This window comes from Leptonychotes weddellii, chromosome 8 (assembly GCF_054177405.1).
Source record: "Leptonychotes weddellii isolate Sample4059 chromosome 8, ASM5417740v2, whole genome shotgun sequence".
NCBI classification, from domain to species: Eukaryota; Metazoa; Chordata; class Mammalia; order Carnivora; family Phocidae; genus Leptonychotes; species Leptonychotes weddellii.
The window spans coordinates 84,390,251-84,405,758 of NC_138376.1; the positions used below are offsets into that span (position 1 = coordinate 84,390,251).

At 41.3% G+C, this 15,508-nt stretch overlaps 1 protein-coding gene across 2 annotated transcripts in view; it reads left to right on the plus strand.

Moving 5' to 3' along the window:
* The first annotated feature begins 10,110 nt into the window (after nucleotides 1–10,110).
* SLC16A10 (solute carrier family 16 member 10) overlaps nucleotides 10,111–15,508 on the plus strand; it is a 119,793-nt gene continuing 114,395 nt past the window's right edge. Inside the window, exon 1 of one of the 2 annotated variants that reach the window (XM_081828821.1) lies at nucleotides 10,111–10,700. In XM_081828821.1, the coding sequence (XP_081684947.1) occupies nucleotides 10,364–10,700 (337 nt within the window). In that variant the 5' untranslated portion in view covers nucleotides 10,111–10,363. The remainder of the gene's footprint in view (nucleotides 10,701–15,508) is intronic. The other variant, XM_006735475.3, reaches the window with a different exon arrangement.

Consider the following 15,508-nt stretch of genomic DNA (forward strand, 5'->3'; position numbering starts at 1 on the left):
TATCTTAATCTAGCGGAGCTTGCTTTACTGTCAAAGTTAGACTGAAATGAAAATAACCATTTAATTTTAATTGAAGCACTATATTTAAATTCCTCCAGATTTCTCAAAAATGTAATACACTGGAGTGGTGGGATCAGATAACTATATAAACTTGATTGCCATTTACTATATTAGCAATAACGAGTTAGAAGTTCTCATGGAAAAAATTCATTCACAAAAGCAAGGACAACATGGAATGAAATGCCTGGAACTAATTCTAGCAAGAAATGTATGGGACCTATATGGAGAAATACCCATAAACAGCAATAAGAAAAACATCAATTTCCCTGTGGGAAAATGTGGAGACTAACTAGAGATGATTTATGAAAAAGGATACACAGGTGGTCAATAAATATGATCTTTCTCACTCATAACCACAGATCTGAAACATAAACTAACATTGAGATTTCATTTTAATCCTAACTTGGCAGGATTTAAAAGTAATCATATTATTCAATACTTTCTGAGGCACACTAATGTGGGTATTCTCTCACTCTTTTTTTAAAAGATTTTATTTTTAAGTAATCTCTACACCCAATGTGGGGCTTGAGCTCACAACCCTGAGATCAACAATTGCATGCTCCACCAACTGAGCCAGCCCGGCGCCCCTAATGTGGGCATTCTTATGTAGCATTGGTGACAGTGTGAATTGATAAAGTTGCTTTAAAATTTCCTGGGATCGAGCCCCATGCTGGGCTCCCAGCTCACTGGGGAATCTGCTCCTCCCTCTCCTTCTGCCTCTCCCCCAGCTTGTGCTCTCTCTCTCTCTGTCTCTGTCTCAAATGAATAAATAAAATCTTTCAAAAATTTAGCAGTGTATTAAGAGCCTTAAAGTATTCATAGGCTTTTTGCCAGTAATCCCACATCTAGAGCTCTATCCTAAAAAATTATCGAGATGCAGACAAAGATTTGTGTGTAAGGATGTTTACTGCAGCATTATTTATAATAGTGAAAACCTGAAATAACAGATACATGCAGTGGTAGGAAATGATTAAATAAATTATGGTCCATCTCTATAGTAGAATACTTTATAGCCACCAAACATCATATTTTTGAAGAATATTTTTAAAAAAATCTATTTATTTTAGAGAGAGAGATTGAACGAGCATGAGCAGGAGAGGGAGAGAGAATTTCAAGCAGACTCCACACTAAGCACGGAGCCCTATGTGGGGCTCAATTCCACAACCCTGAGATCATGACATGAGCTGAAACCAAGAGTCAGACATGTAGCTGACTGGGCCACCCAGGTGACCCAAAGAATATTTAGTAATATGGGAAATTATTTGTGATATGAGGGTTAAATGAAGAAAATGCAAGATATAAAATTGTGCTTTATGATGTATATTAGTTTACTAGGACTTCCATAACAAAATATCACAATCTGGGGTGCTCAAACAACACAAAATTTTCTCATAGCTCTGGAAGCTAGAAGTCCAAGATCAAGGTGTCAGCAGGTTTGGTTTCTTCTGAGACCATTCTCTTTGGCTCACAAATGATTCCCTTCTCCTTTATCTTCACATTGGCCTTTCCCTGGTGTCTCTCATTTTATGTCCTAATCTTTTCTTAGAAAAACACCAGTTAGGGATGCCTGGGTATCCCAGCTGGGTAAGCCTCTGACTCTTGGTTTCAGTTCAGGTTGTGATCTCAGGGTCGTGAGAGTGAGCCCCGCATTGGGCTCTGTGCTCAGTGGGTAGTCTCCTTGGGCTTGTCTCTGTCACCATTCAGAAAAGGGGAAAGGAAGTCATTTCAAAAGCAGGGTCTACAGGATGTCAGGCATAGAGTTGTTTATACCTGTTCTTTAAACAAGGAGCTGGTCTTAAGCCTGGAGAACAGAGTTTGGGCAGAGATAGTGTAGAAGACGAATTGGTGGAGGCAGAGATTTTGGCAGCAAGACTAGTTAGGAGGTCATTTTGGTGGTCCATGTGAAATGATAAGGAATCATTAGGGAACCACAGCTAGATGGAGCAGAGGGGGCCAGTCAGAAGACCTTCTGGAGCTGGAATTGGCAGGATTGTATTTGGGGGAACTAGATGTAGGGGAGGGAGAATTCTTCCTCTACTCTTCAAGTTCTTCCAGCTGGAGTAAGAATTCAATTTACATGAGACAGATTAACAGGAGAAAGAAAGCACTTTTATTATGTGCACTTGGAGGCCCAATAACAAAATTGAGATCTAAAGAAATGACCAAGGCAGGCAGTTTTTATACATTTTAGACAAAGAGACAAATTTGTGAGGAATTTAAGGATAAGGAAAAGAGGTGTTTGGGATTTTTAATTAGAAAGGAATTCTAGGTGGAATTTGGGCTAAGGTAGTGGATTAGTAAAAAGTAAAAGGTTTTCTTTCATGGCCTCTCAACTTTAAAGTCCCTATCTCTGGTGACAAGGGTTTTTTTTTTAACTTCTTTGTATAGGGTGGGTATTTTTCCTGTGGGAGATCTATTTCCTCCTTTCAGGGAGACAGAGGAGGGTCTGAGTGTGCTTGCACCACTCCTTCCTAAGTAGCTTCAAAGCAAAATAATCAACATGCCCTGAGGGTACGTGTGAGGGCAGCCTGCCCTGGGCCCCTGCCTAGGGTAGAGGTATATAAAGGAGGAGCCCTAGTTTGTTAGCCTAGATTTGGGAGGATTAGGGGATTCTAGGGGAGGAGTAGATTGAGGAGATTTTTAAAAGAGGTGAGGAAGTGGAGGTCAGAGAGTTGATTCAGTGTCATTTATAAAGTGCAGTTTTAAGCATTAAAATCCTCATTTATCATTTGTACAAGTCAGTGTTGAATCTCTGTGCATGTGGTTTTTTTTTAAGATTTTATTTATTTATTTGACAGAGACACAATGGGAGAGGGAACACAAGCAGGGGGAGTGGGAGAGGGAGAAGCAGGCTTCCCACTGAGCAGGGAGCCCGATGCGGGGCTCGGTCCCAGGGCCCTGGGATCATGACCTGATCCGAAGGCAGACGCTTAATGACTGAGCCACCCAGGCACCCCTGTGCATGTGTTTTTAATCAAAGCATTCACAAAAAGATTTCTAGGTCACATATCTGTGTATGCATATTTAAATTTGATTTTATTGTAGCAGTTCCCAACTTCCTACCAAATAATCACTATGATAGTACTATACCTATTTTGTGATTTGGAGAATAGAGACACAGAAAGATTATGTGTTAGAATTTGTCCATAGCCACCAAGGCAGTCCAAAGCTATTGTTGGCTACTAGATTTAAAACAGTAATTAAAATGGCCTCAAAGCATGTATTATGTACTGGATTTCATAGAGCATAACTGGAAGTCCATGACCACATAACTTAGTAGTTTAGTATTTAGCATATTCAGTTCAACTCAGATGTTTAAGGAGCATTTATGCTGAACTGGACTAGATGGAGAACATTTCTTGGAGAGTGGAAAGTGTTAACATTTAGCTAAAAAATGAGACCCTCCTAAATAGGAAAGAATGACATTTCTGACTAGAGTGAGGAGTCAAGTAAGGATATTTTAATAAATAGTCAGTTTATAAATAATAAGTTTAATTTTATTTATTTATTTGTCAGAGGGAGTGCGAGCACAAGCAGGGAGAGCGGCAGGCAGAGGGAGAAGTAGACTCCCTGCTAAGCAAGGAGCCCGAAGTGGGACTCAGATCCCAGGACTGAGCCACCCAGACATTCCTATAAATAATAAGTTTAATATAAACTATAGATGAAAAGGCCTAACCATGAAGTTACTGCTGGCATTTAGAATTAAAGAACAATTATAATGTTTTGTATTTTATAAATCCTTTTATCTCATGATCACCAAGTGCTTAATAAATAGGAACTCATTAAGGAACATACCATTATTAGGAGGTAGTTATATATGAACAGTTCCATATTTTCAGATAGAGAACGTGAAGCAAGAGGTCAATCCAATAGCATGATGTAAGTTAGTGGCAGGTGTAGACATAGAAATAGAATGTAGTTTCTCTTCACACACAAGTCTTTGCTTCAGTCAGTGGCTTATTGGCATTTAGAAGTGAAAACTTTCAGGAGCCTGGGTGGCTCAGTGGGTTAAACATCTGCCTTTGGCTCAGGTCATGATCCCAGGGTCCTGGGATTGAGTTTGCCATCTGGCTCCCTACTCAGCAAGGAGTCTGCTTCTCCTTCTGTCCCTACCCCTCCCCCTCCCCCCTGCCCAAGCTCTCCCTCTCTCTCTCTCAAATAAATAAATAAAATCTTAAAAAAAAATAAAAGTAAAAACTTTCTTGTAAAAAACATTCATACAAGAAAATCTGATTTAAGTTTCCCCCTTTGATATAGAAAAAGAAAATGCCAAGCACAAACTTGCCAGATTTAATAAGATTTCAACCCAGCCTCCAACTGGGGGTCCAGAATATCTTTTTCAAGGAGCATAGAAACCTAAAATAACTCTTGACTTTTTTTAAAAAAAGATTTTATTTATTTATTTGACAGAGAGAGACACAGCAAGAGAGGGAACACAAGCAGGGGGAGTGGGAGAGAGAGAAGCAGGCTCCCTGCTGAGGAGGGGGCCTGATGCGGGGCTCGATCCCAGGACCCTGGGATCATGACCTGAGCCGAAGGCAGACGCTTTAACCAACTGAGCCACCCAGGTGCCCCTAACTCTTGACTTTTAATGTTTAAGGCACTTTATTATTTTTTAAAAAGTGTTTTGTTTGATTATTTCATTTCACATCATGACATCTTTTCTTTCACCAATTTAGGAATTTGAGAAAAGCAAAACAGTGGAGATGAAGGAGAAGCCAATCTGTGGCTTAACTAGACTGAAACTTCTGTTTTTATTGGTAATCTTCAGTATATGCCCTTTACTCAGACCATAGACTAGAAGAATAATTTGCTCTGGTGTAAATGAGCCAATAATTCCAAACAGATCAAGTTGGTAATGAGAGAGAGATTTTGTGTCAGATTAATTTTTTAATTATAGTATAATTGACAGGATACATGATCACCAAGGATACAATATCCTATTGGTTTCAGGTGTGCATCATAATGATTGAGTATTACTATGCATTATGAATGACCTCCACCATAAGTCTTGTTACCATCTGTCACCATATAGTTATTATAATATTATTGACTATATTCCCTATGCTGTACATTACATCTCCATGGTTATAACTGGAAGTTTGCACTTCTTAATCCCCCCTTCACCTATTTCACCCATTCTCCAACCTCCAGCCGCTCCCCACTCTGGTAATTAACAGTATGTTTCTCCCATCTATGAGTCTGTTTTAGTTTTGTTTGTTCATTTGTTTTTTTTTTTTAGGTTCCACATATAAGTGAAATAATACAGTATTTTCTTTGTCTGTATGACTTATTTCACTTAGCATAATACCCTCTAGGTCCATCTATGTTGTAGCAAATGGCAAGATTCATTCTTTTTTCATGGCTGAGTAATATTCCATGACATATATGCACCCATTCATCTACTGATGGACACTTAGGTTACTTCCATATCTTTTTTTAATTTACTTTTTATATGTATTTTAAATAATTTATTTATTTGTCAGAGAGAGAGAGAGAGAGAGAGAGCGCACAAGCAGGGGGAGCGGCAGGCAGAGGGAGAAGCAGGCTCCCTGCCGAGCAGGGAACCTGATGTTGGACTTGATCTCAGGACTCTGGGATCACGACCTGAACCAAAGGCAGATGCTTAATCGACTGAGCCATCCAGGCGTCCCTAGGTTGCTTCCATATCTTGACTATTGTAAATAATGCTGCATTACATAGGGATGCATATATCTCTTTGAATGTTTTTGTTTTCTTTGGATAGATACTTAGAAGTGGAACTGCTAGATTGTATGGTAGTTCTATTTTTACTTTTTTTGAGGAATCTCCATACTGTTTTCCAGAGTGGCTGCACCGATTTATGTTCCCACCAACAGTGCACAGGGTTTTCCTTTTCTCCACATCCTTGCCAACACCTGTTATTTCTTGTGTTGTTGATTTTAGCCATTTTGACAGGTGTGTGTGAGATGATATCTCATTGTGGTTTTGACTTGCATTTCCTTGATTAGTGATGTTGACCATGTTTTCACGTGTCTTTTGACCATCTGTATACTTTCATTGGAAAAATGTATATTCAAGTCCTTTGCCCATTTTTAAATTGTTTTTTTGATATTAATTTGTATAAATTCTTTATATATTTTGGATATTCACTCCTTAGTGGATGTATGATTTGCAAATATCTTGCCCCACTCAGCAGGCTGCCTTTTCATTTTGTTCATGGTTTATTTTGCTGTGCAAAAGGTTTTTAGTTTGATGTAATTCTATTTGTTTATTTTAGCTTTTGTTGCCTTGCCTGAGGAGACCGGTCCAAAAAAATACTGTTAAAACCAATGTCAAAGAGCTTACTGCCTATGTTTTCTTCTAGGAGTTTTATGATTTCAGGTCTTATATTTGAATCTTAAATCCATTTTTGGGGCGCCTAGGTGGCTCAGTTGGTTAAGTGGCTGCCTTCGGCTCAGGTCATGATACCAGGGTCCTGGGATCGAGCCCCGCGTGGGGCTCCCTGCTCAGCGGAGAGCCTGCTTCTCCCTTTCCCTCTGCCTGCCACTCTGCCTACTTGTGCTCTCTATCTCTCTGTCAAATAAATAAATAAAAAATATCTTAAAAAAAAATTAAATTCATTTTGAACTTATTTTTGTATATGGTGTAAGATAGTGGTTCAGTTTTATTCTTTTGTATGTAGCTGTTCAGTTTTCCCAACACCATTTATTGAAGAGATTGTCTTTTCCCTATTGTATATTCTTGCCTCCTTTGTCATAGATTAGTTGACCTCATGTGCATGAGTTTACTTCTGGACTTTCTATTCTATTCTATTCATCTATCTGTTTGTTTTTGTGCCAGTATCCTACTATTTTGATTACTATAGCTTTGTAGTATTGTTTGAAACTAGGGAGCTTTGTGCTTCTTTCTCAAGATTGCTTTGGCTATTCAGCATCTTTTGTGGCACCACACAAATTTTAGGATTATTTCTTCTAGTTCTATGAAAAATGTCATTGGTATTTTGATGGGGATTGCATTGAATCTGTAGTTTGCTTTGGGTAGTATGGACATGTTAACAATATTACTTCTTCCATTCCATGAGCATGGAATATCTTTCCAATTATTTGTGCTGTAGACCTAGTATCATTTTTTAAGTGGTGCCTTTTGTGAGTTGGGGAAAGAGTAACTGGTGGGAAATAAATTTCTCTTTAAGGAATAGATAACATAATAGTTGAGGACAAGGACATCTAAGCTCCTAAATTTCAATGTTTTCATATTTTAATTTCCTAACTTGATATATTTGTGATTAAATAAAAGTTGTATTTATAAAAATGTAAACATCCATTTAAATTGCTTGATTCCAATAAAATGCTGGTATTGGGAAATCACTGGAAGGAATCATTGATGTCATCAATAGTAATAATAATGGTAGTAACTGCTAACATTTCATAAGAGCTTGCTGTGTGCCAGGCACTGTCTAAGTGGTTTGTGGGCATTAACTTTTTAATCCTTTAAGTCCAAGTTATTCTTAAATCAATCCCCGTGAAAAATGTCAAACTTTAATCTGAAAATAAAGCACATTATATAATGCTTAGAAATAACGTTATATATGCTATACATATAACAATCATATATAAAGTGAAACTTAAAAATAAACAGTATCATGTTTAAAAATTGTTACATACATATATACGTATTTTTACAAGAATGGAATCATGATACACAAACTTTTAAAAAACTTTAGGGGCTCCTGGCTGATTCGGTTGGTGGAGCATGTGACTCTTGATCTCAAGATTGTAAATTCAATCCCCATTTTGGGCCTAGAGCTTATTTAAAAAAATAAAAATAAAAAAACAAATTTTATTTTTAGAACAGTTTTAGATTTATAGAAAAATTGCAAAGATAATACAGAGTTCCCATACCTCTTCACCCAATTCTCTTATTAACATCTTAATTTGTATTCCACATTTGTTACAATTAATGAGCCAATATTAATAATTTATTTTATTTTATTCAGATTTCCTTAGTTTTTACCTAATGTCCTTTTTCTGTTCCAGGATTACATCTAGGATGCCACATTCCATTTAGTCGTCACACTGCCTTCAGTTCCTCTTGGATCTGACAGTTTCTCAGATTTTCCTTGATTTGACGACTTTAACAGTATTGAGAAGTACTGGTCTGGTATTTTATAGAATGTCCCTCAATTGAGACTTGTCTAATTTTTTAAAAAAGATTTTATTTATTTATTTGAGAGAGAGAGAGAGTGTGTGTGAGTACCAGTGGGCATAGGGGCAGGGGGAGAGGGAGAAGCAGGCTCCCTGCTGAGAAGGGAGCCCAACCTGGGGCTCCATCCCAGGACCCTGGGATCACGACCTGAGCGGAAGTCAGACTCTTAACCACCTGAGCCACCCAGGTGCCCCTAATTTTTTTTGAGAGAGAGAGAGAGCTTGTGCCTGCAGGAGCAGGGGTAGGGGCAGAGAGAGAATCTTAAGCAGGTTCCATGCCCAGTGCAGAGCCTGATCAGGGGCTCAGTCTCACAACCCTGAGATCATGATGTGAGCCAACATCAAGAGTTTGAGGCTTAACCGACTGAGCCACCCAGGCGCCCTTGTCTAATTTTTTTTTTTAATGATTAGACTGGGATTATGGGTTTTGAGAGGAAGACTTAATATACTTTATGGATACTTATTTTATATTTTGTGTTATAATCCATACCTTTTTTAATGATGTCCTTTCTTTGCTAAATAAAATGTTGTGGATAACTTTCAAAGTCAGTAGAGGTAAACAACATAACTTCTAGAGATTATGTAGTATGTATTTAATCAACCAGCCACTGATGCATATCTTTGCTTCCACTTTTTCCTTATTTTCCAACAATGCTGGATTAACATCCTGTGCATTCATTTTGGTGCACTTGTATGACTAATCTTAGTCTATTATTCTAACCCTATCCCTAAAACACATTTTGTTTGAGCTATGTCCCCTGTTCTTCAAGCACACCCTGCTTTCCATAGCCTAGGCGATTTTCTCTACCTAGAATGCTCTTCCCCTATCTTTGCCCACTCAAGTTACCTGTTTGACTTGGGGCTCAGCTCCATGACGACTTGCTGTAGAAGCTCTTCTATAGTGTTTTGAAGAGAATTTTTCCATCCCACTCCTGTTCATTATATATGTATTATAATACCATCTGAGCCTCCTATTCTAACCCAGGATTTTCTCCTACTAGTTTATTAACAGGTAGAGGAAGAAATATGATCAATCACACTCATCTGTATACTCCACCGTAGTGGTGGGCACACAAAATAACTAGTAAATTTTGACTTTGAAGTGAAGAATCTGAGTAACTGAGAAATTAAGAAGTGTGCTCAATATTGCACGGCTATTCTTCCTTTCTTTCACATACATTGCTGCTCCATGCTTCGGGGAGACAGAGGAGTTGAATATACGTGCTCATTTATGTTTAAAGTGAAAACAACTGTGCTGTAGTTTAAAAGTAATGTTTTTCAGCTGTCAAAAATGTTATTTGAAGGCTTTGGTATTATGTAGTCTGCGTCTTACAAAATGGGCATCTTTAATGTGCCAAGTATTTATAGGAAATTGTGTATGAAAGCAGGAGAAATAATTCAGTAAGTCCTCTTCTGACTTTCTTTTAGGTAAGCAGGTGGCATTACGTAGCTTATATATTATAATTAGGAATAAGAGGTGAATGCCAAAAAGCAAAACAAAAACAAAGAGGCAATGTTAGTTTGGTTGTGAAGCTGTCAGTGAGCTAAGGCTAAAGAAGCTCCCGTACTGCTGTGTGATGACACACCCAGCCTGTACCTAGGAGGATTCGCGCTCCTTCCGTTAACACTTTGCGGCGAGGTAACCTACACATCTATGACCCCCTACTGGGTAGGAGGAGGCCTTGCCGCAGGCGCGCGCGCAGAGACGGCCACCCGCGGGCACCTGGGTCTTGGCTCCTCCAGGCGGGTGGGCCCCGCCTCCGCTCTCCTGAAGCCCAATCATCTCGAGAGTCTGGGGCACGTCCCGCTCCAGCCACGCCCCCAGCCAGCGGGGTGGGGGGCGTCTTTAAGAGCCGGCTGGCGGGCCCCCGCCGCAGTGGCGGGTACGGGGCTGTGCACTGGAGGCCCGAGTCCCTGGGCTGTGAGGTGCTCGCTCGCCTCCGCCTTCCTCCTCGCGGCAGCCTCCGCGCCCTGCGCTGACGGCCCACCCGGGGCTCCGCCGCCCTCGCCTCGGCCTCACCAGCCCGCGGGCTCGGCGCTCGGCAGCTCCTCCGCGAGCTCGCTGGGGACTCGCACCCCTCGCGCTCCCCTGGCGCCCGAGGGGGCCACCTCGGGCCATGGTGCCCTTCCCCGAGGAGCCCGCCGCCGCGCAGGGGACAAGCGAGGCGCAGCCACCGGGCCCCGCGCCTACGGTGGGGGCCGCTCCGCTGCCCGGCCCGGGACCCTCGGACGGCCCCGAGGCGTCCGTCGAGAAGGTGGAGGTAGAGCTGACGGGGCCGGCGGGCGCTGAGCCCCCGCAGCCTCCCGAGGGCGGCTGGGGCTGGCTGGTGATGTTTGCCGCCATGTGGTGCAATGGGTCGGTGTTCGGCATCCAGAACGCCTGCGGGGTGCTCTTCGTGGCCATGCTGAAGACCTTCGGGTCCAAGGACGATGACAAGATGGTCTTCAAGACAGGTGAGGCTCGGAGCCCGCCGCGCCAGCCGGGAGTGCGGGGAGAGCGGGCACGGGGCCTCTGAGAGCATCCCGCGTGCGGAGTGTGTGTCGGCGCCGGCATGTGCGCCTCGGTGGGTGTCTGTGTGCGGGCGGGTGTGAGAGGTGGGTCTGCCCCATTGCAAACGCAGCCTGCCGCTCCAGGGGCCTCGGTGTGCCTGGCTTTGTATTGGATCCAGATGTGGGGACGGTGTGTTTGGAAACAAGTCGCAGAACTTATTTGCCCAGATCTTCTTTCTAAGAGTAGGGTTTAAGAGTCTACGGTATACTTTCCTCTTAATTTTTGAAAACAAACAGAACCTTTCAAACCCAACAACATCGCACTGTGATTTTTACGGTCTCTTATGTGGCCATGACCGTTGGGTTTTCGTTCATCTGCCTCCGGGGCTGCAGAGGGGTGTCTGTGGTGAGGGGCGGCAGGGTTGGTGAGATTAAAGGGATTTATTCCAAGATCACGGGGAGTTCCGAAGGGAGCCCTGCAAGAGTCACGGTTTCGTGGTTTTTTTTTGTTTGGGGGGGGAGGGCAATGCGTGCTAAATATAGAAAGCATAGGAGGCAAGCCAGATCAGGGACTGGAAGGAGGAGGGTGAGGGGTTGCCCTTTCCTGTTGTGTTCTTTGTCATATTTAACCATATACGAGACTAGATGAAAAAGTGCAGACTCAACATTTTTTTTTCCCCTGTAGGGCGTTATTGTGTGATCTCTTGACTGATAGGCAAAAAACAAGTCCAAGACCTTTTGTATAAACTCTTTTACATGCATTATTTCACTTCAACCTGCGAGGCAGGTGTTATCAACCCCATGTAGGTGAGCAAACTGAGGCTTGGTAAAATAGTGTCTTGGTGAGTAGTAGTATGGAGATAGAGCACACATCTTATGACTTAAAGGGTTAAGTGACTTCCAGTACTAAATAAGGTTCCTCCCTGCCATTGGGGAAACTTTATATGATTAATAGTCTTTTTTTTTTTTTAACATTTTCTGTTTTTAGAGTGAATATTCCTTAGGTATTTAGTGTACATACAAGGAACATGCAAGACTGTTCCAACAAATTCTAAGGCAGAGGTAATGTTGGGAGTTTTAAAACCTTATATCAATAGTATTACATGTATCATTCTGCAGCTTTTCTTCTACTCTGCATCGTTTGCAGTTTATCCACATAATACCTCAATTTGAACTGGTAGCTTAAAATCTTTACATTTTAACTCAAGGTTTTCCATTGTATGAATGTATTATACTCTACTAATGCATTCTCTCTTTAATAGCCATTTAGATTACTTCCAAACTTAATATAAACAGTGCTGCAGTGAATATTCTTGTACATTGTCTCTGCACATGTAATATACCATATTTAACCTGGAATTTCTGTTCCTTAAATAGCTCTTGAACTATGGTGTTTCGCAGGTCACAGTGTTAGAAATGTAATGTCCTGTTACTTATTTTTAATGGAAGGCAACTTTTGTAAAGTTCAGCAGGATTGATATGCATATGCCATATTGAACAAAAAATAATTTTTTATATGAGCATTGGGTATCTGGTAGGGAAAAGCTCAAGGAGGCAGAATTGACAGTCAACATTTTCAGACTGGTTCCTTTAGCATATAGTATATTCTTGCCTGGGATTACAGATTTTTAATGCAGTTCAAACAAGACAACAGTTTGTTTACCCCTGTTCTTGCAGACTCAGGTGAGTAGGTCATTTGCTATCTGTGGGTTTTTTTCTCCTATCTTCATTTTGAGAGTGAGTGTGTGAGTGAGCAACTATTGGGGAAAGGCCATAGTTTTTCCAGGGATGGGAGTTTTACAGTGTTGAAGCCTCCACCTACCTCCCATCCCCCAAATTCCTGTTGGCTACAATATCCCAGTACTGGCCAGCTGAGGGTGGGGGAGGGGACAGGAACCTGCTCCCTTGAACTTTTTGAAGCTCTGTATTTTCATTTTTTGATGAATATCCTTCTTCATTTACTCATTTAAATCCTGACAACTTTGTCATGTTTGTGTATGTGTGGGTGTATATTGTATAAATAGTTATACAGGTATGCCAGTTAAATACTGAAGATCTTTGTGCTTATCTGCATGACTGCTGTGTATGGCTGTGCCCTTGCACAAAGGTGCCCACCGCAGGGTAAGTGGTGACAGAGAACCAGCCTGCGCTCTGGGTGCCTGCCTATGCACTTGTAATGTTCTGTATAACACAGCTGCTAGATTGAACAGTGACCTTTACTTGGATGCTATGCTATACAGAGCTGATACTGATGAATTTTAAGGTCTAAGGAAGAAAAAAGATTTAACCTCATCTGTGGGGGGAAAAAAAAAAGGTAACAAGATTGTCTTTAAGCCATTTAATACAGAGACCTGTGCCCCCACCCCCAACATATACAGGTGTTTCATAAAGTCCAGCCTTCACCCACAGGCACTGAAGTATTTGAGAATACCTGAAGTCTGCCTGTTCAGGCTTTTTCATTTTGATATTCTGATGCTGAGTCATTTGTGATTAAACATATGCAAGCTTCAAGTACAAAGCCAAAAAATATCTGAATTGTTTAAGGTGTTTATTTTTCAAAAAGTTTTGATCCATTTTCTTTTACCTTATTTATGATTGATAATCCCAGCATTAGAGAGCCCTTGATTTTGTTTTCATTGGTTTCTTCCTAGTGATGAGCCCAAGGATACATAGGGAGGTAGTGGTGGAATGTGAATCTAGGTTTCTAAATGATGGCTCACTTTTCTTGAGAACTAACTGTGTGCCAGGCCCAGTGCAAAGAACTGTATATATTCCTATTTAAACCTTACTGCAACTCCACGTTATAGGCTTAATAAATATCTTTCTTTTCATATGTGGAAACTCAGGCTTACAGAGTAAGCAGTGGAGCCAGGATTCAACCTCACTTTTATCTGACTCCAGAAACTGGGTTTTTAATGATTGATCCTTTGCATTGGCTGGATAACCTTCTGCTAATCCAGCTTCTTTATGTTGTTGATTAATTCAAGCATTAGCAATTGATTGAGTACCATACCAGGAATTCTAGGGTTAGAAAAGAAGTCTGAAAGATTAAGGTCCCTGTTTCTTGGTCTTACTTTGCTGTCATAAAGGATTGCCAGTTGTTAATGTCTCACTGAAATAGATTTTTGTAGAGGGACTTCCAATGAGAAGATAATTTCATATGGCATTCAGCTGAAGTATGGGGTTTCTTTTGAAGAACGATGTTCCTTTAGACTGATCCATGGTATGATGATGTTTCCAGACAGAACTGAAGAGGAGCCTTTCTCAGGCTTTCTCTTCAGGGCTATCTTTTTTAGTTTTATTTATTTATTTGAGAGAGAGCGAGAGAGATCACAGAGGGAGAGCGAGAAGCAGACTCACCACTGAGCGGAGAGCCCGATGCAGGGCTCGATCCCAGAATCCTGGGATCATGACCTGAGCTGAAGGCAGAGGTTTAACCGACTGAGCCACCCAGGCGGCCCTCTTCAGGGTTATCTTAACTCTTTCAATGCAACTGATGATCTACCCAGAACTTCTCAGGAAAGGCCCTGAAGACTTTCATTCACACTAAGTTATAGGTTAGTTTATACATCTTAATGTTAGTCCTTATTCATTCTACAAATGTTTACCAAGTTTCTGACCCTCTCTGTGCTGGGCACTGGAGATGGTAACTGAAAGAAACAAGGTCCGCAGTTCCCAAGGATTTTTTGATCTGCTGTGGGATACAAATGAGTAAACAGAATATTTCCCTGAGGCATTTGTAATATATCAGGACTAAATCTTATTTTTTTTTTTTTTTTAAGATTTTATTTATTTATTTGACAGAGAGAGACACAGCGAGAGAGGGAACACAAGCAGGGGGAGTGGGAGAGGGAGAAGCAGGCTTCCCACTGAGCAGGGAGCCCGATGCGGGGCTCAATCCCAGGACCCTGAGATCATGACCTGAGCTGAAGGCAGACCCTTAACAACTGAGCCACCCAGGCGCCCCAGGACTAAATCTTATTTTAAAAAGCTGAGATTCTAAGGAAATTCCCGTGAATGGTGGTGGCTGGGAAAGGCATTTGATGGCCTCTTTGTCTATGGTAATAAATCTTACTTTGTGAATTTAGGACTCTGGAAAAGGGAAGCAAGCTGAACTACAAGTTAGGCAGTGGAACGAGTGAAAATTGTTGAGTGCCTCACAGCCCCACTATGTTGTCCTAGCTGCCAGTGACATGATACTCAGAGATAAGCCTCACACATAGTGCTGCATCAGAGGGAGCAGGCTGAACTTGAGTTGTCTCTTTTCAGTTAAACTTTTACCTGTTCACATGTGTACAGGTAAATCAGATGCTTTGGGGAAAACTAACAGTTACTACAGTTAACTGGAACGTATTTTCCCTTAGAAATCACAAGTGTGCTGGATATTAGAAAACCCATTTTTAGTTCCTTCCTGGAACTGATAAAGAATTAAAGGTTCTTTTATCTTCAGATACAGCACTATGGACACTCTGGGATCTTACCAGGGTATTAATCTCGTTTACTTATCTGTTTTCTTCCGGAAGAAAGAGAAATATTTTAATGGTATATTCACTTTTAAAATTATTTAAAACGGGCGCCTGGGTGGCTCAGTCGTTGAGCATCTGCCTTCGGCTCAGGTCAGGATCCCAGGGTCCTGGGATCGAGCCCCGCATCGGGCTCCCTGCTCCGCGGGGGGCCTGCTTCTCCCTCTCCCACTCCCCCTGCTTGTGTTCCCTCTCTCGCTGTGTATCTCTCTGTCAAATAAATAAATAAAATCTTTAAAAATAAATAAA